Consider the following 24,049-nt stretch of genomic DNA (forward strand, 5'->3'; position numbering starts at 1 on the left):
AAAATAGAAATTTTTTAAAAAGAAAACAAAAAAAAGGAGGAGAAGGAAATGCTACTATGCTTACGGCCCAGCCGCGCGCAGTAGCCAACCCATCCCACAAGGGGGCCTTTCCCCTAGCTCCTACTACTCACCGCATGCGGTGGCTGTCGGGCATCCGTCCGTGGCCGCGGTTGCCCACGCGGTAGCCATCCGGCCTCTCCCCGCCATCTACAAGGTCGTCGTCGACCCCCCCCCCCGCTAACCCTAGCTCAACCCCCTCCTCTCTCTCGCGCCCGCGCTTCCCCTTCTCAGATCCCCTTTCACCCGAGCGCGCCCATGGCCTCGCAACCAGAGTATCCGAGGCCATCGCCGCCCCCACGTTCCCGGAGCCTGCCCAGCAGCTCCCTCGTCCTCGCCTACGTCGGCTACAATGCCTCATTCAAGCTCATCGCCAACGCAACGCCTATTCGAGGTTGTCTTCTACCTTCGGACCCGACGCCGTGCGTCATTGTTTCACCCGCCGTCGACCCACCCCGAGCCCTTTGCCATCCCCTACCGCCCCGCTGTGAGCACCGCTTCCATTCCCCCTCTCCCCGTGATCTTGTAGGTAGCCGTAGCTCGCCCCCGTCATGCACGTGCTCCCGCCCCCGTGGTCAAGCTCACCCCCGTGCCCCCTGTGGCCGCAGCCCTCGTCTGAGATCGCTGTCGTGCTTAGCGCGCTCGCAGGAGCCGATAACAACAACTAGCGCCCCCTCCCGTTCCTCCTAGCCCCAGCTCGGACCTGACCATGCTCCGGCCGCTGCCTTAGCTCCTCGCTGGCGCCGTTTTCGGCAGCCCCAACTCCGGTCGGCAGCACCACTCGATGCGGCTCGACGCCTACGTCCGAACGCACCACCGCACGCGCCCTCTAGCGCCCCGTAGCACGATCCTGACGAGGTCCCGGATGCCGCCACTGCCCGACGTCGTACCGCTCGTCTCCGGCCACCGCAGCCCGCGAAACCACCACCAATCGACGCATCGTCGTTTTGCCGTTTGAACGCGCCCGACCATGATCAGAATGATGCCCTGTGGGCGATTTCCGATGATGCCCGAGGGCGCGCTGCCGAGAACGAGCTCGCCGCGTGATTCCGACGATTCGTCGGCCATCGCTGAGCTGGCCTGACGCGTGGATTCCCTTGTGTCACTGACGGGTGGGCCCAGTTGACATATTGACCCGGTAAGCCGCTGACGTGACCGGCCCCCTGTCACTAACATGTGGGTCCTGCCCTATTAATTGGTTTTAGTTAAATAGATAATCTGTTAATTAATTAATTAAGTTAAATGCTAATCACTCATCGACAGGTGGTCCCACCCACTAATTAACCTGTTTAGTTAATCTAACACTCTGTTAAAGCCACAATCACTAACTAGTGGGTCCCACAGTTCAGGTTTGACTCAAGTCGACCGCACTGTTGACTGCTGACATCACACATACGTCATGCTGACATCATCCCATACTATTTTGGATAATGTTGATTTAAATTAATTAAATAAATTCTAGAAAATGATTAAAACTTTAGAAAGTCATAGAGAATAAACCTAGCTCGGATGAAAATACTTTGTACATGAAAGTTGCTCACAATGATGAGACGAATCTGAATCTGTAGTCCGTTCATCTGCCACACGTCCCTAGCATAGCAAATGTGCAACATCCCCCTCCGGTCCGTCTGTCCGAAAATGCCAAACACCGGGGATATTTTCCTGGATGTTTCCCCCTTCGCCAATATCGCCTAGTACTGCATTACGTCATCTCTAGCACAACATATTGCCATGTTATACTTTGTGATGCTTTGTTTGCTCCGTATTTACAGTTTCTTCCCCTTTTCTTCTCCGGTAGACCCCGAGACCGGCATTGATGCCACTGGGTACGACTACATCACTGACGACCCTTCTTCCTATGCAACAAATCTTCCAGGCAAGCCCCTCCTTGTTCATCCCAATATCGCCAATCTTTCCTTCTACTGCTTGCATTAGAGTAGTGTAGCTGTTACTACTTTCGGATGAACCTATTCTGGTGCATGGCATGTCCTTGTTACTTCTGTTGTTACCTTTACCTGCAATCCTAAATGCTTAGTATAGGATGCTAGTTTATCATCAGTGGCCTTACCCTCTTGTCCGTCTGCCATGCTATACTACTAGGCCGCGATCAGTTCTGGAGGTGATCACGGGTACATATACTATATACTTTTACATACTTATGTCACTATTCAGAGAGGGGGGCTAAAGGGGCGGGCGGTTCCATCCAGATAGTGATAGGCCTGGTTTCCTGATAGCCCCCTGATGGTTACTTTGTGGCGGAGCAACAGGGCAGATTGCGACCACCTAGAAGATAGGTGGGCCTGGTCCCTGGTCGGCGTCCGCAGAGAATTCTGATAACATGCTTAACGAGATCTGGATATTTGATGTGAGTCTGGCCACTGGCCTATACACACTAACCAACTACACGGGAACAGTTATGGGCACTTGACATCGTGTTATCAGCCAAAGCCTTCTTGACGTCAGTGACTGAGTGGCGCGCGCCGGGTTGGACCATGTAACACGACTTCCTTTGTAATGGAGGTTGCTAGGTCTGCTCACCGGCCGCGTACGCAACGTGTAGGTGTGCAATGGGCGATGGGCCCAGCCCACTGCATGCATAGGATTTAGACCGGTGTGCTGCCTCTCTGTTGTGCCTAGGTAGGGCTGCAACGTGTTGATCTTCCGAGGCCGGGCCTGACCCAGGAAAGTGTGTCTAGCCAGAGGGATCGAGCATGTTGGGTAGTGTGGTGCACCCCTGCAGGGAAGTTTATCTATTCAAATAGCCGTGTCCCTCGGTATAAGGACGACCTAGAGTTGTATTCTGACCTTATGACAACTAGAACTAGATACTTAATAAAACACACCCTTTCAAGTGCTAGATACAACCCGGTGATCATTCTCTCACAGGGTGACGAGGAGAGGATCATCGGGTAGGATTATGCTATACGAAGATACTTGGTGAACTTACCAGCTACTCTCTTATATATTCTTCAAGATGGAGGCTGCCAGAAGCGTATTCTTCACTAGGACTAACTATCCCCCCCTTATTCTGGCATTCTGCAGTTCAGTCCATAGATACTACCCATTTCATTGATACCAATGCATATGTAGTGTAGATCCTTTCTTGCGACTACTTTGGATGAGTACTCATGGTTGCTTTGCTCCCTCTTTTCCCCCTTTTCCATTTTTCTTGGATGTCGCAACCAGATGATGGAGTCTAGGAGCCATAGCATCCCGAGGATATTTCTACGTGGAGTTCGGCTTCGAGGAGTAGTTAGGAGGTCCTAGGCAGGAGGCCTTGCCTTTTCAATCGTTGTTACTTTTGTGCTAGCCATCTTGTGGCAACTTGTTTAACTCATGTCTGTACTAAGATATTATTGCTTACACCGACTCTTGTGTATTCGAGCTTATGTATTCGATCCCTCTGGCTCGTAATATAATGCTTGTATTATTTTAATTTGTGTCTAGACTTGTGTTGTGATATCTTCCCGTGAGTCCTTGATCTTGATCATACACATTTGCATGTATGATTAGTGTACGATTGAATCAGGGGTGTCACATCAACAGTAATTTGTTTACCCATCGTATGGTTTCTTCTAGAGAGAAGCCTCTAGTGAAACCTATGGCACCGGGTCTATTTTCCATCATATATTTTCATATTTATAAAAATAAAAAGCCAGAAATACCTTGCTGCAATTTATTTATATTTACTTTATTTTTCCTTTTTACTTATCTTTATATCAATCTCTATTAGATCTCACTCTTGCAAGTGACTGTGAAGGGATTGACAACCCCTTTTTTGCGTTGAGTGCAAGAGTTTGTTAGTTTGTGCAGGTGTATATATTTTGCTTGTGCCTCCTACTGGATTAAAACCGTGGTTCCTAACTAAGGAAATACTTATCTCTACTTTGCTGCATCACCCTTTCCTCTCCAAGGGAAAATCAACGCAAGCTCAAGAAGTAGCATTGCTATGTGAAACTAGTTGGTATAAATTTGGCAACAATGTAATTAGCATAGTCAACATACCAAGGAGTATTATGAGAATCATTTATGAAAGCTAGTTGTTCATCAGGGAAGCTATCTTCAATAGGTAGTGGGTCATCAAGAATATTTTCTATCCTAGACAAGTTATCAGCTACGAGTGAGGGAGTCTTGGATTAGGGGGTCCTCGGACAACCGGACTATATCCCTTGGCCGGACTGTTGGACAATGAAGATACAAGATTGAAGACTTCGTCCCATGTCCGGGTGGGACTCTCCTTTGCGTGGAAGGCAAGCTTGGCCGTTCGGATATGTAGATCTCCTCCCTTGTAATCGACTTAGTGTAACCCTAGCCCCTCCGGTGTCTATATAAACCAGAGGGTTTTAGTCCGTAGGACAACAACAATCATACCATTGGCTAGCTTCTAGGGTTTAGCCTCTCCGATCCCGTGGTAGATCAACTCTTGTAACACTCATATCATCAAGTTCAATCAAGCAGGAAGTAGGGTATTACCTCCATCGAGAGGGCCCGAACCTGGGTAAACATTGTGTTCCCCGCCTCCTGTTACCATCCACCTTAGACGCACAATTCGGGACCCCCTACCCGAGATCCGCCGGTTTTGACACCGACATTGGTGCTTTCATTGAGAGTTCCACTTTGTCATCATCATAAGGCTTGATGGCTCCTTCGATCATCGGCAACGATGCGATCCAGGGTGAGGTTTTCCTCCCCGGACAGATCTTCGTATTCGGCAGCTTCATACTGCGGGCCAACTCGCTCGGCCATCTGGAGGAGATCGAGATCTACACCCCTGGCCATCAGGTCAGGTTTGGAAGCTTGAACTATACCGCCAACATCCGCGGGGACTTGATCTTCAACGGATTCGAACCCATGTCAGGTACGCCGCAAAGTCACGATGAGCATGATTTAGCTCTGCCATCGGACAGTGTTCGGGAAATCACACCTGTAACTACCCCGGCCCTCAATGAGGAACAGATCGCGCCATCCGAGGACGGGTGGATGGACCCCGCCGTAGAGGCCGCACACTCATCGGCGATAGAGCCGAATACTGACTTCACCTCCTATGAGAACTGTGTTGCCGGACACTCGGAGTCGTCCCCGGCCACAGACTCCGAAGCGCTCGCGTTCGTGCCCATCCAATCTGATTGGGCACCAATCACGGAGTTCACCTCCGCGGATATCTTTCAGTACTCGCCCCTAGGCGACGTGCTAAACTCATTACGGTCTCTCTCCTTGTCAGGAGGCCCTTGGCCGAACTATGTCCAGCTCGAGTGGGAAGCGAACGGCGAAGAAATTCGTTCCCCACCCACCACCCACTTAGTAGCCACTGTCGATGACCTAACCAATATACTCGACTTCGACTCCGAAGACATCGACAGTATGGACGACGATGGGGGAGACGAACAAGAACCACCGCCCACAGGGTGCTGGACTGCCACCTCATCATATGATATATACATGGTGGACACCCCCAAACAATGCAATGGCAATAAGGCGACGGAGGATAATCCCCCCGAGAAGCAATCCAAGAACCGGCGTCATCGGCGCCGCTCTAAGCCTCGCCATAGCAAAAACAGCGATACCGGCACAAGAGACAATAACGCTGCAAATAGTGCCGAAGACGAAGACAATCCCCTCCAGCCATGCTTTGAGCAGGAGGATGGGCAAGCCATCCCCAAGGAACAGGCAGCAGATGGAGAATCAGAGGATGATAATTACATGCCTCTCTCCGAAGACGAGGTGAGCCTCGGTGACGAAGAATTCGTCGTGCCTGAGGATCCCGTCGAACAGGAGCGCTTCAAGCGCCGGCTTATTGCCACAGCAAAAATCCTGAAGAAAAAGCAACAACATCTTCAAGCTGAGCAAGATCTGCTAGCAGATAGATGGACTAAGGTCCTGGCAGCCGAGGAACACGAACTTGAGCGCCCAATCAAAACTTTCCCAAAGCGCAGGTTGCTACCCCAACTTGAAGAGGAAGCATTAAAGCCCGCGCTTCCAGCATATGATGTGGAAGACCGGCCACCTCGTGGCTGAGACAAGGTGGCATATAGGCCCGAAGTCCAGCCCGCACCCCATCGCCAGTCAAACAAAAATAGCAAGGCCCGGGGTATCACATAGGACCTACGAGATGTATTGGAAAACAAAGCAGGACACAAAAGATCGATCTTCGGATCACGAGGGCGCGCCCCAACACATGACGACGACCGTCATGCCAGATATACCAAAAGCAAATCCGGCCGGGCCAAACACAGCAGACAAGACTCGTACAAACTGCGTCGTGACATAGCCCGGCAAAGAGGCGTCGCACACCCCCTATGCTTCACTGATGAAGTAATGGATCATGAATTCCCAGAAGGGTTTAAACCCGTGAACATTGAATCATACGATGGTACTACTAACCCCACTGTATGGATAGAGGATTTCTTCCTCCACATTCACATGGCCCGCGGGGATGATCTACACACCATCAAATACCTCCCGTTAAAACTCAAAGGACCAGCTCGGCATTGGCTAAATAGCTTGCAAGCAAACTCCATCAGAAGTTGGCAGAACCTGGCAGACGCATTCCTGGACAACTTCCAGGGCACTTATGTGCGACCACCGGATGCTGATGATTTATGTCACATAAGACAACAGCCCGGAGAGTCAGGCAGGAAATTCTAGACTCGGTTCCTAACCAAGAAGAACCAAATTGTGGACTGTCCGGATGCCGAAGCCCTAGCGGCCTTTAAACATAACATCAGTGACGAGTGGCTCGCCAGACATCTCAGCCAAGAGAAGCTAAAGTCCATGGCAGCCCTCACAACACTCATGACCCGCTTCTGCGCAGGCAAGGATAGCTGGTTGGCCCGTAGCAACAACACAGCAAGCAACCCTGGCACATCGGAGGCCAGAGACAGCAACGGCAAGCCACATCGCAACAGATACAAGCGCCACAACAACGGCGATAACGCCGAAGACACAACAGTCAATGCCAGATTCAATGGCTCTAAATCCGGTCAGCGGAAAAAGCCGTTCAAAAGAAAAAATCCGGGCCCATCTAGTTTGGACCGCATACTCGACCGCTCGTGTCAAATTCACGGCACCCCCGATAATCCAGCCAACCACACCAATGGAGAATGCTGGGTGTTCAAACAGGCCGGAAAGTTGAATGTCGAAAGCAAGGAAAACGGGCTGCATAGCGACGAGGAGGAGGAGCCCCGACCGCCGAACACAGGAGGAAAGACGAAATTTCCTCCCCAAGTGAAAATGGTGAACATGATATACACAACCCATATCCCCAAGCGGGAACAGAAGCGTGTACTCAGGGACATCTACGCGATGGAGCCAGTCGCCCAAAAGTTCAACCCATGGTCTTCTTGTCCAATCACTTTTGATCACAGGGACCACCCCAATAGTATCCGTCATGGCGGTTCTGCCGCATTGGTCCTTGATCCCATCATTGCTGGATTCCACCTCACTCGAGTCCTTATGGACGGTGGCAGCAGCCTGAACCTGCTTTATTAGGATACGGTGCGCAAAATGGGTATAGACCCCTTGAGGATCAAACCCACAAAAACCACCTTTAAAGGTGTCATACCAGGTGTAGAGGCCTGTTGGACGGGCTCAATCACACTGGAAGTGGTCTTCGGATCTCCGGATAACTTTTGAAGCGAAGAGTTAATCTTCGATATTGTCCCCTTCCGTAGTGGCTAGATTCAAGGTCCACAGGCACATTCAAGCGAGTCCAAAATAACCTGCAACAGAATCGCTAGGCGCGTTTAGACCTCGCCTAGCAATTCGGCCTCCGTCCTAGTCCCAGTCAAGCGACGAAATTTATGCCGTGTGTACATAACTACGCACTAAAGATACCATGGGTATAGTCTGAGGCACGGCTATGGCACGTCCCACAATGCGGTTCAACCGCCTCAGGACCAGTATATCTTTATCATTTTCTTCCTCTCACGACCCTATTCTCTGGAGGCCCTCTCCCATCACAGGAGGGAAGCACCAAGGGAGCAAGAAGCTTTGATGTACAAGGGAATACCCAGGTGGTCTCTCATACCGATCGTTATACCTGTTTTACATACCCGCACGCAGCTCGCCCTTGTATTGGACATGTCAGATAGTCCTATTTTTGCATATTGTACTACTTACTCACATACGCTTTGACGTATCCTATAAATAACAATGCATAGTGTCAGCTTATCATTACATTTCTTCATCTTCTTTTTTTCTTCCTTGTTTGTCTATTCATGACAAGTTCCTCCCGTACATTCTGGCACGTTCAGTACGCCAGGAGCTTCAGTGTACCCCATAATACGGCAAGAAAAGTCCGAACACTGTCGACAGTGCGGCACCCCGAACTTATAGCATTATATGCATCAGCTCCGAATCATGTCTTGGGTCAATAGTTGGGTTTGCCTGGCTCCCATGTTTTGGTGCCTTACGTTCCGCTATGTCGGCTAAGGTAGCACTGGGAGAACTACTGCGAATGTGTCCCGGTTCTTCCGGACGAGCACCTCAGTAGAGAAAGCCAAAAACTGACTGTCATGATGCGGCGAGAGCTGGTCGCTGTTCGAGAGGTCCTAAATCCCTAAAGATTTTTTCCGCTTCAGGCGAAGAGTCGGCCTTGTCCAATTTAGGCATTCATAGCACCCCAAGTTCGGTCTTCTGAATACTAGGGGCTTCGCCAAAATTTAAAATTGTAGACTTCTATGGCTAAGTAAGAGTTATAAAGCCTTATAGTCCAATTGCCTGGTTCGTTGTGCTAAACACCTCCTTCGAAGGACCCAAAACTGGGATAAAGAGTGATCAGATTTATCCCGAACACCTCAGTACTAGCTACATGAGGGCAGAAGCCGACGACTAGCAACTCTCAGATTTTATAAACGGCCGCACAGAAGGTGATATTTTAAATCAACAAGCATTATATAGTGCAGACAAAATCGTTTTCATATTACAGGATCACATGAGTACATTCATTCAAATATTACATCCTTAGAACATTCCTCCGCCACAAGGCGGGCACCCTTCAGGACGCTGTCATAATACTTTTCGGGGCGGCGATGTTCCTTGCCCTCCGGCGGCCCCTCCTTCACCAGCTTCTCGGCGTCCATCTTCGCCCAGTGCACTTTCGCTCGGGCAAAAGCCTTGCGCACACCCTCAATGCAGATGGACCGCTTTATGACTTCAAGCCGTGGGCAGGCATTAACAAGCCACCTCACCAGGCCGAAGTAGCTGCCAGGCAGGGGCTCGCCAGGCCACAACCAGACTATGAGGCCGTTGAAGGCCTGTTCGGCCACCTTGTGGAGCTCGACCAATTGCTTCCACTGGTCGCTCAAGGGCATCGGATGTTTGGTCCCAGTATACTAAGACCAGAACAACTTCTCTGTCGAGCTCCCTTCCTCGGCCCGGTAAAATTCCGCTGCATCGGACACACTGTGGGGAAGATCTGCAAACGCTCCTGGAGAACTCCGAACTCGGGTAAGTAAAAGGAAAGTTTCCTTCACATGCTTGCTTTGCATAATGAATTCCTTACCCGCCGCTATCTTCTGGACCGCCTGAAGCTCCTGGAGGGCCTTGTGGGCTTCGGCTTGGCATTTTTTGCATTCTCGAGGGCCTTCGCAAGCTCAGACCCTTGCGTCTTAGAGTCACGCTCCAAGGACTCGTATTTTTTGACAAAATCCTGGAGCTCTTGCTGCACCTCGCCGACTCGAGCTTCTTGCTTCTCGCGCTCGGTGCGCTCCTTGGCCGCTTTGTCTTCGGCCTCGGACAGCGCCTCCTTCAGGGCCGCGACTTCGGTCATGGCCCCTAGCAAAATTCATGATGATCCTGTGACTTAACAACCACATTCTTTTTTATTCCTTATCAATATACGGACGGGTATTACTTACCTTTGTTCTCTTCGAGCTGCCTCTTGGTAAGGCCGAGCTCTTTTTCGGACCGCTCAAGGTCCCGCTTCAGTGCAGAGACCTCCGCAATGCGAGCAGCAGCAGCCAGCAGCGAAGCCTGCTTATTCACATAAGACACATTCTGATTAGACTCATGTGATTATTATTTAATCCTCTGTTCGGCCTTTCTTTGCGAGCGCCAAACAGAGCATCAGGGGCTACTGTCTATGCTCTAGCATTTTCTTATAAATTGATTACATACCTCAAAGCCTGTTAAGAGGCTGGCACAGGCTTCAGTCAGTCCACTTCTAGCGGACTGAACCTTCTCTACCACCGCACTCATGACAGTGCGGTGCACTTCGTCAATGGAAGCGCCACGAAGCGCTTCCAGCAAGTTGTCTGGTGACTTTGTATGGACAGAGGCCATCGGCACAGACGGCTCGCCCCCCTTTGTGAGGGGTCACCCGACAGAGTCCGGAACCACGGGAGGTTCCGGTGCAGTATTCAACCGGGGCCGGACTTGCTTCCCCCGTCATTAGGGAGGTCGCCTTGGGTCGCCCCAAGAACTACCTTCCCTTGCCTTGGTGCCCTTCGGGACAACACCTCGGCATTGTCCGTAGGGCGGCGGGAGGAGGCGGCCGAGAGCGAATCACTGTTCATCTCCGACAGGCCCAGAGACCCATCCGAAGAGGATACGTCGAGATGGTCCTTGGGTGGGCTGCGTGATCATGTTCGGCATGATAAGAAACAATAAAACGAAATATACCTGAACTGTTATGGTATTCGGATACTTACGACTTCTCCAGGGGCTTGTCCCTGGGAAACCACTCCTCGTCGTTGAACGCGGCCGTGGTGGAGCGGTCCGGAAGGAGGGATCTTCCCTTCTTGGACCCTTCGGCCTCCCTGGATGGGGCGGGCTTCCTTTTCTTATCCCCCCGGCTAGATGGGGAAAATTTTCCTCTTCCTCCTCCTCGTCTTCGTGGGAGGAGGGCGTCTCGGTGTTATCGGACGACGATTCCGATACAACCTTGCGCCGGAGACCTTTCCTGGTCCCCGCGGCCTTCTTCTCTGCCGCCTCATGGGGCGCCGGAACCAGCATCTTCGTCAGGAAGTACTTGCTGGATCTTCGGGCAGTGGGGCCGGACAGTCGATCCGCTCGGCTGTCGTGACCCATTCCTGTCAAATAATGTGGAGGCTCAAATCCCTCGCATAATTATACCAGGGAAAGAAACACCATATGAGATATAAGAAGCTTACTGGATTAGCAGGGCGCTTTGCGCTGAGTCCGCGGTCTTTGGTAAGGGGAGGAGGTACCTCGGCAGACTTCAACAGCACCCTCCAAATGTCCTGGTGCGTCATGTAAAAGAGCTCTCGCAGCGTCTGGTGCTTTGCCGAGTCGAACTCCCACATATTGAATGCCCGTCTTTGACACGGGAGGATCCGGCGGAAGAGCATGACCTAGACCACGTTGACAAGCTTGATTTTCTTGTTGATCATGTTTTTAACACAGTTCTGGAGTCGAGTCAGCTCCACCGATGAACCCCAAGATAAGCCCTTCTCTTTCTAGGAGGTTAGCCGCATGGGGATGCCGGATCAGAATTCGGGGGCCGCCACCCAGTTGGTGTCGCGCGGCTTGGTGATGTAGAACCACGCCAATTGCCACCCCTTCACGGTATCCATATAGGAGCCTTCGAGCCAGGTGACGTTGGGCATTTTTCCCACCATGGCGCCTCCGCACTCCGCTTGCTGGCCGACCACCACCTTCAGTTTGACATTGAAGGTCTTCAGCCACAGGCCGAAGTGGGGCTTGATGCGGAGGAAAGCCTCGCACACGACGATAAACGACGAGATGTTGAGGATGAAATTCGGGGCAAGATCATGAAACTCCAGCCCGTAGTAGAACATAAGCCCGCGAACAAATGGGTGGAGGGGGAATCTCAGCCCACGGACGAAATGGGTAAGGAATACAACCCTTTCGTAGGGCTCGGGTGTAGGAACGATCTGCCTCGCGCTTGGGAGCCAGTGCGCGATATCCGCGGCTAGGTATCCGGCTTCCTGAAGCTTCGTGATGTTCTCCTCCGTAACTGAGGAGGCCATCCACTTGCCTCCCGCTCCGAACATGTTGGGAGTGTTTTTGCGGAGAAGATGCAAACTTGGGTGCTGGAGCTCGAGTGCGCGAGAATGTATGGGCAGGGAAGAAGAAGGCGTGGGTAAAAAGAGGAGTCCTTATCCCTTTATAAGGGTGGTAGAAACTGCGTGCCTCCCCACTTGCCTGGTAAAACTCGCTTATTCCCCAAGCGTCATGATTGATGGCGCGGTTGGGTTACCCACACCCATATTGATGAGAATCCCGTGATAAGGGGACACGATCTCTGCTTCGACAAGACGTTCCAAGAAAACCGCCTCGCCATATGTGCAGTAGCTGGTTGAGAAAAACGGTTCGAATAATAACCGGGGCCATGGCGTGATGTCACATTATGAAAAGTTGTCAGCAGATTAGATTTTCGGAAATATTATACTCCATGCGGTGGTGTGTGGAATTTGTTTTGCAGAGCTAGACACTATCCTTGTGTTCAAAATCTTCTATGGAGTATTCGGAGGAGGAATCCGCCTTGCAATGCCGAAGACAATCTGCGCACCGGACTTATCGTCATTGAAGCCTGGTTCAGGGGCTACTGAGGGAGTCCTGGATTAGGGGGTCCTCGGACAGCCGGACTATATCCCTTGGCCGGACTGTTGGACTATGAAGATACAAGATTGAAGACTTCGTCCCATGTCCGGGTGGGACTCTCCTTTGCATGGAAGTCAAGCTTGGCCATTTGGATATGTAGATCTCCTCCCTTGTAACCGACTCTGTGTAACCCTAGCCCCTCCGCTGTCTACATAAACCGGAGGGTTTTAGTCCGTAGGACAACAACAATCATACCAAAGGCTAGCTTCTAGGGTTTAGCTTCTCCGATCTCATGGTAGATCAACTCTTGTAATACTCATATCATCAAGATCAATCAAGCAGGAAGTAGGGTATTACCTCCATCGAGAGGGTCCGAACCTAGGTAAACGTTGTGTCCCCCGCCTCCTGTTACCATCCGCCTTAGACGCACAGTTCGGGACCCCCTACCCGAGATCCTCTGGATTTGACACCGACAACGGGGTTCTCAGCTCCTTTCCTAACATCATAATCACTTGCATCACACATAATTTCAAAGGACAAGTTCCAATAGGGTGGTTGAACAATAGGTGCAGAAGTTAAGGCTTTCTTAAGTGTTTCAAAGGCTTCTAAACAATCATCATCAAAAACAATTGGAACATCCTTTTGTAAAAGATTAGTAAGAGGCTTAGAAATCTTAGAGAAATATTTAATGAACCTCCTATATAAACCAGCATGACCAAGGAAACTAAGAATACCTTTAATGTCTTTAGGACATGGCATTTTCTCAATTGCATCAAGTTTAGCTTTATCCACCTCAACACCTCGTTCAGAAATTTTATGCCCCAAGACAATGCCTTCATTAACCATAAAGTTGCACTTTTCCCAATTCAATAAAAGATTAGTTTGTTCACATCTCTGCAAAACCCGATCAAGGTTGCTTATGCAATCATCAAAAGAAGTTTCGTAAACAGAAAAATCATCCATGAAAAACTCAACAATAGTTTCACAAAAATCAGAGAATATAACAGTCATACATCTTTGAAGGTAGAAGGTGCATTACATAAACCAAAAGGCATACGTCTATAAGCATAAGTTCCAAAAGGACAAGTAAAGGTTTTCTCTTGATCAGGTTGTGATACTGGTATTTGAGAAAAAAAATCCGTCAAGAAAACAAAATTGTGTGTGCTTTGACAACCTTTCTAACATTTGATCAATGAAAGGAACATGGTAATGATATTTTCTATTAGCTTTGTTTAATTTTCTGAAATGAATTATCATTCTATAGGCAGTCACTATTCTTTGTGGAATAATTTCATTTTTATCATAAGGAAAAACAGTAATACCTCCTTTCTTAGGGACACAGTGAACTGGACTTACAACAGTAATATCAGCTATGGGATAGATTATACCTACTTCCAGAAGTTTTAGTATTTTAGTTCTTACAACTTCCTTCATCTTAGGATTTAATCACCATTGGTGATCAACAATGGGTTAGGATCAGGTTCCATATTAATCTTGTGCTGACAGAGATGGGACTAATGCCCTTTAGATCATCAAGAGTATATCCAATAGCAACATGGTGCTTCCTCAGAATTTTTAATAATATTTGTTCCTCATGTTCTGAAAGGTTAGCACTGATAATAATAGGATATATGTTTTTCTCATCAAGATAAGCATACTTCAAGGTGTCAGGTAATTGTTTTAATTCAAACACATGATCACCTTTAGGTGGAGGAGGACCTCCTAGATTTTCAGTAGGCAAATTGTGTTTAAGGATAGGTTGTTGTTCAAAGAATAATTTATCTATTTCAATTCTTTCATGCAAGTGCATATCATTTTCATGGTCTAGTAAATATTGTTCTACTGGATCAGTAGGAGGTACGTCAATAGAAGCCAGACCAATTATTTCATCCTTACTAGGTAATTATTTATCATGAGGTTGTCTACGAAACTTAGAGAAATTAAACTCATGAGATACATCACCAAAGTTAACACTGGTAGTTTCTTTCTTGCAATCTATCTTAGCATTGACAATGTTCAGGAAAGGTCTACCAAAAATTATGGGACAAAAGTCATCTTGTGAGGAACCATGAGCTAGAAAATTAGTAGGGTATTTTATTTTCCCACACAATAATTCGACATCTCTAACAATCCCAAGTGGTGTGATGGTATCTCTGTTAGAATGTTTAATAGTGACATCTATGTCTTCTATTTCAGTGGGTGCTATATCATTCATAATTTCTTGGTATAAGGTAAAAGGAATAACACTCACACAAGCACCTAAGCCACATAAACCATGATAGCAATGATATACTATTTTAACTGAGGCGATAGGCATGCTAACAACAAGCTTGTTCTTATCTTTAGTACCGGGTTTGGTAATTCTAGCATCTTCATCACAGAAATAAATAACATGCCCATCAATATTATCAACCAAGAGATCTTTGACCATAGAAACACTAGGTTCTACTTTAATTTGCTCAGAGGGTTTAGGTGTTTTAATATTGCTTTTGTGAACCACTGTTGATACCTTAGCATGTTCCTTTATCCTAACAAGGAAAGGTGGTTTTTCAATATGAGCAGTAGGCACAAATGGATCAACATTGTAAATGATAGTTTCATCTTTAACTATTACCGGTTCTTTAATTTCTTCTTTAATAGGGGGATGCTATTTAAACCACTTCTCTTTAGGGAGATTGACATGAGTAGCAAATGATTCACAAAAAGAGGCTACTATCTCAGAGTCAAGTCCATATTTAGTGCTAAACTTGTGAAAAGCATCGATATTCATAAAAGATTAACACAATCAAACTCAAGATTAATACCTGAATCTTTACCTTCCGCGAGTTCCCAATCTTCAGAGTTGCATTTAACTATTTCTAAAAGATCCCACATGAATTCAATAGTCTTCTTCATAAAAGAACCAACACAAGAAGTATCGAGCATGGATTGATCATTACGAGAAAGCTGACCATAAGAATTCTGAATGATAATTTCTCTTGAGAGCTCATGATTGGGGCATGAATATAAAATTGACTTAAGCCTCCCTCAAGCTAGAGCAATACTTTCTCCTTCAGGGTACCAAAAATTATATATATAATTCCGATCACGATGAACTAGATGCATAGGATAACACTTTTGGTGAAATTCTAGTTTCAATCGATTCCAATTCCATGACCCAATATCATCTCATAGCCTATACCATGTCAATGATTCCCCCTCCCAAAGATAAATGGGAAAACTTCTTCTTAACTTCATCTCCGGGGTAAACATGCAAGCTTAAATAATCCACAAACTTCATCCACATATATTCGGTGCATATCGGGATGTAGTGTTCCATCTCCTGCATAAGGATTCGCTAGCAGTTGCTCTGTCATACCTGAAGGAATTTCATAAATTATATTTTCAGTAGGTGCAGTAGGTTGAGGGGAAAATCTTTGTGCTTCCGGTCAAGGTGAAGATACCCCGAACAAAGCCCTCAAAGGATTTTTTTCCATAGTAACAAGTAACAATAAATTTCAGCACATAATATAAATTTTTCCTTACCAATTTCCACTTACCAAGAGTGCTTCACTACGCGGCAATGGCGCTAGGAAAGAGTCTTGATTACCCACAAGTATAGGGGATCAATCATAGTCCTTTCAATAAGTAAGAGGGTCGAACCCAACAAGGAGCAGAAGGAAACAACAAGCATTTTCAGTAAGGTAATTTCTGCAAGCACTGAAATTGTCGTTAACAAGTAGTTTGATGTAAGATAATTTGTAACGGGAAAGTAACGCTAACGGTAAGTAAAGTACAGAAAGATAGCCCAATCCTTTTTGAAGAAAAGGACATGCATGAACGGTCTCTTATAATAAGCAAAGCGTTCTTGAGGACACACGAGAATTTCATCTAGTCACTTCCATCATGTTGGTTTGATTCACGTTCCAACTTTGATAATTTGATATGTGGGTGGACCGGTACTTGGGTGTTGTTCTTACTTGAACAAATCTCCCACTTATGATTAACCCCCTCGCAAGCATCCGCAACTACGAAAGAAGAATTAAGATAACAATCTAACCATAGCATTAAACATATGGATCCAAATCAGCCCCTTAGGGAATAGCGCATAAACTAGGGTTTAAGCTTCTATCACTCTAGCAACCCATCATATAATAACTACTCCACAATGCATTCCCTTCGTCCCAAAGATGGTGAAGTGTCATGTAGTCAACGTTCACATAACACCACTAAGGGAATCACAACATACATATCATCAAAATATCGAACGAATATTCATGCTCAAGATCAGAGGGATATTAAATAGCATAATGGAACTGAACATATAACCTTCCACCAAATAAACCATCTAGCATCAACTACAACATGTAATCAACACTACTAGTCACCCACATGTACCAATCTGAGGTTCCAGTACAAAGATTGAACACAAGAGATGAACTAGGGTTTTGAGATGAATTTGTGTTGTTGAAGATTGGCCTCCGAAAGATGAGAGGGTTGTTGGTGATGACGACGGCTTCAGTTTCCCCCTCCAGGAGGGGATTTCCCCCGGCGGAATCGCTCTACCGGAGGGCAAAAGTGCTCCTGCCCAAGTTCCGCCTCGAGACGGAGACTCTCCGTCCTGAAAGTCCTCTCTTTTTTCTAGGTCAAAAGACCTTATATACCAGAAGATGGGCACTGGAGATGGGCCGAGGAGCCCACTACCCACCAGGGAACGCATAGAGGGGGGTGGCGCACCCTGGTGCCTTGTGGGCACCTAGGTGGCCCCTCCAGTAGTTCTTTTCTCCAGTATTTTTTATTAATTCCAAAATAATTCTTCGTAAAATTTCAGCTCATTTGGAGATGTGCAAAATAGGTATCTCTGACATAGCTTTTTCAGGTCCAGAATTACAGCTGTCGGTATTCTCCCTCTTTGTGTAAACCTTGCATATTATGCGAGAGAAAAGGCATTAGAATTACTCCACAAAGTATTATATTGCATAAAAGCACTATAGATAATAGTAGGAAAACATGATGCAAAATGGACATATCAATCATCGTCGTCCTGCTGGCGAGAGTTGGAGCTGTGCCCATGCAGCTGGCCTTGGCCGCGGTCGTTGCTGCGGTCCTGAGGGAGGTCGACGCAGTCACCCGAACAAGGAGCGAATCCACTAGTGCAGGTATATCCTGAAGCGGCAGACAAACTACCGGGCAGGGCACCAGAGCCGTGGACAGTAGCATCGCTGCGCTGATCTCTGAGGCACGCTGAGCGAGGTTCTCCTTCGCAAGCTTGACCCGCGAGAAGACGGTCTTGAACGATGGTAGGGGAACAGTGTCTCCCAGGATGACCCGGATGGTGTCGAGGCGCTGATCAAGGCCATGGAGGAATTGGGTGGTGAGGTCAACCTTTGTGATGACGTGATCGATGGCGGCGAGCCCAACAGTGAGCAGTTTCATGTGGCATGCGTACTCGGCGACCGAGAGGTCCTCCTATTAGATATTGTGGTATTGTCGATTGAGTATCATATGCCGAGTAACACGATTGGCGAGGATGTAGGTGTTATGCCGGTCTAGAGATCATGGGTGGTAGTGGCTCCAATGATGTGATCGATGAGCGAGCCCACAAGAGTGGAATACACCACGAGAGCGACATGAGCGTCAAGTTTGAGGTACTGAGAATCATCAATGTGTGGAGGCGGGTTCTCGATGAGATAGGACACGCCATAGGGGAATAGGACCATGATGTTGGCCTAGTGGGAACCAAGCTACCACGGGCCATCTGCTTATGGCCAAGGAAGGCCCCCTTGGCCCAACTCATGAAGCGGCCCACCAGGAGGCGCCGCGAAGCCAGCAGCCTCGCGAGGGCCTGCCCCGCGAGGGGCTTCTCAATGAAGGACTCATCAAGACCACCATCACACCAAGTAGCCCCGCGAGGCCCCCTCGTGATGCGCCATCCCGCGAGGCCTCCTGAGGAGCCCTCGCGGAGAGGGTTGCATGCCCATCACATGGGTGACGTCGCCGTGGCAGGCGCTAGCTTGCGCAGCCACAACAGTTTTGAGTTTGGTGCTAAGGGAGCAGCTACGCCTACCTACCCCCAAACCAAGTCCCAAAGGTATCCTCTTTGGTGAGAGAAAACCAAGATGATGGCGTGGCAGGACGGAGGTCCTCGTGGAGCCCTTTGCATGTCATGTCTAGCGTCTTTGGCAGGCGAAGACCACCTTTTGTTAGGATAAGCACTGGCGCCTGTCCCCTTTCAAATTTCCTCCCTGTGGTAGCCCTTTTCCACTCATATTTTAGGTGAAGAGGCCCGAGGCACCCGTAAAACGTGCAATGCAGCCACCGTTGCAAAGGATCGGGCCCTGATCAAACCTAGCGCCATTGCTAACCCCCAAAGAGCTCAGGCTCATCTTGTAGATCCATGAGCTCTGTCCACAAGCAATACAACCAAGCAGGAGTAGGGTGTTACACATCACAGTGGCCTGAACCTAGGTAGCTCATTGTGTCCTTGTCGTGCCAAGATCGTAGCCTCGTAGACATGAACCAAGCCCCCATAGCTCGAACCAGGGTTTTGGAGGATTTCCCGTGGCTCAGAGTCAATCCCCCAACATTTGGTGCACTGATAGAGAGCTTGGTTTTTGCTCCTCAAGCTTCAACACCACCATGGCCGACATGTGACACCAGCGCGCCTTGCGCAGGGCCAATTGTGTCCATACGGAGCCCATCGGCGATGCCCTCCTTCACCGGGCCCGCGGAGCCAGAGGCGGAGGCCTCCTCCGACCACTCGTCAGTCGGGCACCACAAGTAGCAGCATCAGCAGCCACCCCTAGCCCGCATGGACACAGCGAACTCGCTTGCCCATCGCAACCCGCCGGTGCCGCAGGCTGCGCCCCTCATGGCGCAGGAGCTACTATGCTACCACCACACAGACAATAGCTACAACGTCTGGCTCGCCCGCACCACCAAGCTCAACAACGTCGCCGGGGACACTCCGGATCCTTCGAGCCCCCTGACCCCTACGCTGTTGCGCAGCGTGCGGGCGGAGCCGGACGCGCCTCCTGCACCTCCTCCGTAGAACGATGACGAGGTGCACCATCACCGCGCATGCGCGCCAGAGCCCTCTCATGGGTCGTCTCCGTCGCACGGAGGTGATCCAAGCTGCAAGATCATCAAGCAGGTGCCACCCAACGCACGTGTCCTCCTAGAAAGGTAGAGCGACTGCCAGAACCGCACCATCAAGGACGTCGCCGTGGCTCGTCGCCAGAATAGCACCGCGCTCACTCGTGGCATTGTCTCCTACAGTGGTGGCTCCCTTGCTCTCACTCGTGAGCTGTGCCGTACGGTGTGGCCCACAAAGTTAAAGCGAGAGCTGCCACCCCGCTTTGACGGCGTCGACCCAGTGGGAACCAGGGTACCACGACCCGTCTGCCTCCGGCCCAAGAGACGACTCTTGGGCCGGCCCATGAGGTATGGCCCTTCCTCGAGCGCTCTGGAGGTGGTATTATGTCATTCTTGATAATTTAAGTTCATGTTTCATGATTCACATGTTGTTAAGAATGAGGTATTTTAAATCCATCAACCTCGTCATTGGAGTTATCTTGGGTTATATTTCACCTAAAGCCTTCCCTAACGATTGTTGCTATTTATGGTGCTTATAAATGATCCAAGTTCTTCATTTATCCTCTCAGTGAAATAATCTTCTCGTCTCCTTGTTCATATCAACACAATTTATCGTTTTCGTTAGTGGCAGAATTTCACCTCATAGTTTCGAGGTGTTTTCCATAAGTCCTCTACAACCTTGTTCTTTTCGTCGTTGGTTTTCCAACAACTCCGTTCGAACCTTCTCCTAAAGATGCTTTTGCAAGCTCATTTAAGATAGAAGATGTTGTTTTCTCCTCCGTTCATTCCATTCCAGTTCTCTCTTTTCTTGTGGAGGCATTGTGTTGTTGCTCTCTTCAACCCTTCTTCTTGTTCTTGTCAGGACCTTGTTCTTTTCATGCTTATCCATTTTAACCGGAGTGCCGCGTCCTCTTTTCAAGTATCCTCTCATCTTGTCAAGATCATGTTCAATTCCTTCCATTTCCAACTGGAGTGTTGCCATAATGGATCTTTATCATTCCTTGTACATCTTGTTTCAACCAGAGTGTTTGCATGTACTTCTTGTCCATTGAAACCCTTTTCTTATGTCCATCAACCTACAAGGTACCCATAATGATCCTTGTTCCTCTTTTCTAATGGAGTGTTTGCAACTTTGTTCTTTTTAGTTGCATTCTTTCTTTCAATCTGTTCAACCTCTCAAGGCTCTTTGGTTTCACTCGTTTGTCAAAGAAGCAACTTAGTTTTACCTCTTATCTTCCTCTTCCGTTCTCCCTCCGGTGCCATTCTAGATCACGGGACGAGATCCTCTCGTAGTGGTGGAGTGTTGTGACGCCCCGAGTCCAATACGCCAGGTGTCCTACAGTTATTCGCTGTTGTTGCCTAGTCTTTTGCTAGCGTGTCGCATCTTGTCATGTCATCGTGTGCATTGCATCATCATGTTTCCAAAACTTGATCCGTCCCGGTCTCCTCGTTCCGTCCATTGTCCGTTCTGAGCCCAGACACACTTGCACGCGCCCGCGGCATGTCCGAAATAGTATTTTATAAGTGCCTTAAAAATGTTCTCGGAATGGGTTGAAAGTTGGCGTGTGGTCTTATTATAGTGTAGATAGACCGCCTGTCAAGTTTCATCGCATTCGGAGTTCGTTTGATAGCCCAACCGTTAAACTATAGCGGCATTATAGCTGGGCACACGTCAGACATTTTCGGTCTCCGAAAACAGTCGCTGGGCCTCTCCCTCTTCTCTTCTCTCAGCCTGAAGCTTTCTGCACAGTCTGCTATCTTCCGTCAGGCCCCGAAACCCTCTCTGCGCAGTGCATCGAACCCCTCGCGCGCGTCCGGAAGTTGTCCCGAACCCGACACGGGGAGTCATCACCATTGGGTCCGGATCATCCCCAAACATCTATAAAACATCACCGTTTTCTTATTTGGACTCCCTAGCCTATTTTCCTGACCGTCCGATATTGATCGGAGGGACGAGTTAGCCCCTAACATAACCAACTTGCTTTTTATAGGTCAACCACTAGTCTATTTTGCCAAACCCTAAAATCTAGGACATTTCTCCCTGCCGCCGCCGCACTATCTCCCACCTCGGGATCCTCCCCAAATCCAAAAATTCCCCTCGAGTTCCCAACCAGATCCACTCCTCCTTCCCTGTAGCTCCTCCTTTGCTTTCTCCTCGAACCCGTAGCAGCAACGGAGCAGGAGCCCTCGCGCCCGAGCCTCACCGACCCTGCAGGCTGCGCCCTCCGGCGACCCCGTCGCCGGCGATCACGGCGAGGACCGGCCTTGTCCCGCTCCTCCCCTCCCTATCTCTTTTCCTCCCCGTGCTTCTCTCTCACAGATCCCTCTCACAGGAATGATGCCATGGCCTCCCTTTTCCCCCGACTCCCTCACCTCTCTCTCCTCTTCAGGAACTCCACGATGTCGCCGCAGACCCAGCCATGGAGCCGCTGGATGCCGCCCTCTGCAGCACCGTTGCCAAGACCGTGGGCCACCGCGTCCGGAGATGGTCAGACCTGCCCCGGCCCGACGGCTTGCACCTCCCTCTGCGTCCTCCCCATCCCGCCGCTGCCGCGTCCGGCATCCTCGTCTTCGCGCCGCCGCCTCTGTTGTTCCGCTCGACTGCTGCCTCCAGTCGCCGGTGAGTAGCAGCCAGCGTCGTCCCTCCTGCCTCGCTTTCTCTCCCCCCGTGCTTCTCCTTTCTCCATCTCAGTGTCTCTCTCTGCTTCACAGGAACACCGACGCCCCGAACCAGCACCATGGAGACGCCACCATCACCTCCTCCACTGGATCTCCTTCACTCCGCCACCCTGCCGCTGGATCTGCCCGTTCCGGCCGGTTCCCGCCCGGCGCCGCGTTGAACCCATGCCTCCTCCGCTGCCGTTCTTCTTCAGCGAGATGCAGCAGCGCTGCATCGAGCGCTTGACCACCACACATGTGGGTCACCAGCTGGGCTCTAGATCAGGCCCAACGCGCCTCCTCCCCACTGACTTGGGCTTGGCCCATGGTGAGGGCACCCCACGCCCCTCCTTTTTCCCCTCCTGTTGGGCTAGGCTGCCAGTTTGGGCATGTATAGTTTTTTTAGGCTGTGTGAATTTCTGTAATATTCCAGTGTAAAACAGTTTTACAGAAATGCCATTTTCTTGCATTGCTCATAATTAAATAACCGTGCACCGGATTAAAATGATCTCTATATGAAACAGGCCTAGAATTTCATCTAGTTTCATAATTTGCAACTTTCATCCATGTGTGAAATGTTTAAATGTTGTTTGTTTAAATTTTGCCTATTGCCATGCTAAAATGATCCATTCCATAACTTAATAACCGTAGCTCCAAACCTAACAAACTTTATATGTAAATGGGGTGAAAAAAATGCCTAGATTATCATGGTGGCTTTACTTTGCATGTTTAAAAACTCTAAAATTTCGTTTAGGGCAGAACAGTACCAAACCTTAAAATATGCATATGGGGTTTTACCGGAATTGTTGTTTGTTGTTTCCGGCCTCATTTAAACTTGCCTAGATAGATAGTTTTTTTTGTGATTCACCCCTTGCCATGTTAATCAACATTTTATATTGTTGGGTACATAACGAGATCGAACTAAATAATGGAATGTGGTGTTTTGTCAATATGCATCCCGATGCATATTGAGCTCCATTTAACTTGTAGTATTGTTTGTGCATGTTGCCATGCCATGCTTCATTAAACCGGACATGCATCATATTTGGTTGTGCATCATGTCATGCTTATGTGGTGGTTGTTTTACTATGTTGTTTGTTTTCTTTCCGGTGTACTTCTTCTCGGTAATCCGGTAACGTTGCGTTTGTGAGGATCCATAGGCTACGTCTGTTTATCTTCTTCATGGACTCGTTCTTCTTATTTGCGGGATCTCAGGCAAGATGACCATACCCTTGAAATCACTTCTATCTTTTCTTGCTAGTTGCTCGCTCTTTTGCTATGCCTATGCTGCGATACCTACCACTTGCTATATCATGCCTCCCATATTGCTAAGCCAAGCCTCTAACCCACCTTGTCCTAGCAAACCGTTGTTTGACTATGTTACCACTTTGCTCAGCCCCTCTTATGGCGTTGTTAGTTGCAGGTGAAGATTGGAGTTGTTCCTTGTTGGAACATGGATATTTTGTTGGGATATCACAATATCTCTTATTTAATTAATGCATCTATATACTTGGTAAAGGGTGGAAGGCTCGGCCTTATGCCTGGTGTTTTGTTCCACTCTTGTCGCCCTAGTTTCCGTCATATCGGTGTTATGTTCCCGGATTTTGCGTTCCTTACACGGTTGGGTTATAATGGGAACCCCTTGACAGTTCGCTTTGAATAAAACTCCTGCAGCAAGGCCCAACCTTGGTTTTACCATTCGCCACCTAGCCTTTTCCCTTGGGAGTCGCACATC

The 24,049-nt window shown here is 48.8% G+C and overlaps 1 protein-coding gene across 1 annotated transcript; it reads left to right on the plus strand.

The window, feature by feature from the left end:
• Window positions 1-21,681: 21,681 nt before the first annotated feature.
• LOC119354774 lies at window positions 21,682-22,793 on the plus strand. Its single transcript, XM_037621520.1, has 2 exons — window positions 21,682-22,276; window positions 22,369-22,793. Exons 1-2 carry the CDS (start codon window positions 22,077-22,079, stop codon window positions 22,559-22,561), a joined length of 393 nt encoding a protein of 130 aa, XP_037477417.1. The 5' UTR covers window positions 21,682-22,076; the 3' UTR covers window positions 22,562-22,793.
• Window positions 22,794-24,049: the final 1,256 nt, after the last annotated feature.

Source organism: Triticum dicoccoides, chromosome 2A (genome assembly GCF_002162155.2).
Source record: "Triticum dicoccoides isolate Atlit2015 ecotype Zavitan chromosome 2A, WEW_v2.0, whole genome shotgun sequence".
NCBI classification, from domain to species: Eukaryota; Viridiplantae; Streptophyta; class Magnoliopsida; order Poales; family Poaceae; genus Triticum; species Triticum dicoccoides.

Excerpts from the sequence above, each read along its gene's own strand:
- LOC119354774 (XM_037621520.1), top strand. The coding sequence starts at position 22,077 with ATGGAGCCGCTGGATGCCGCCCTCTGCAGCACCGTTGCCAAGACCGTG. Across the intron at positions 22,277-22,368 it reads ACTGCTGCCTCCAGTCGCCG|GAACACCGACGCCCCGAACC; the intron begins GTGAGTAGCAGC and ends TCTGCTTCACAG.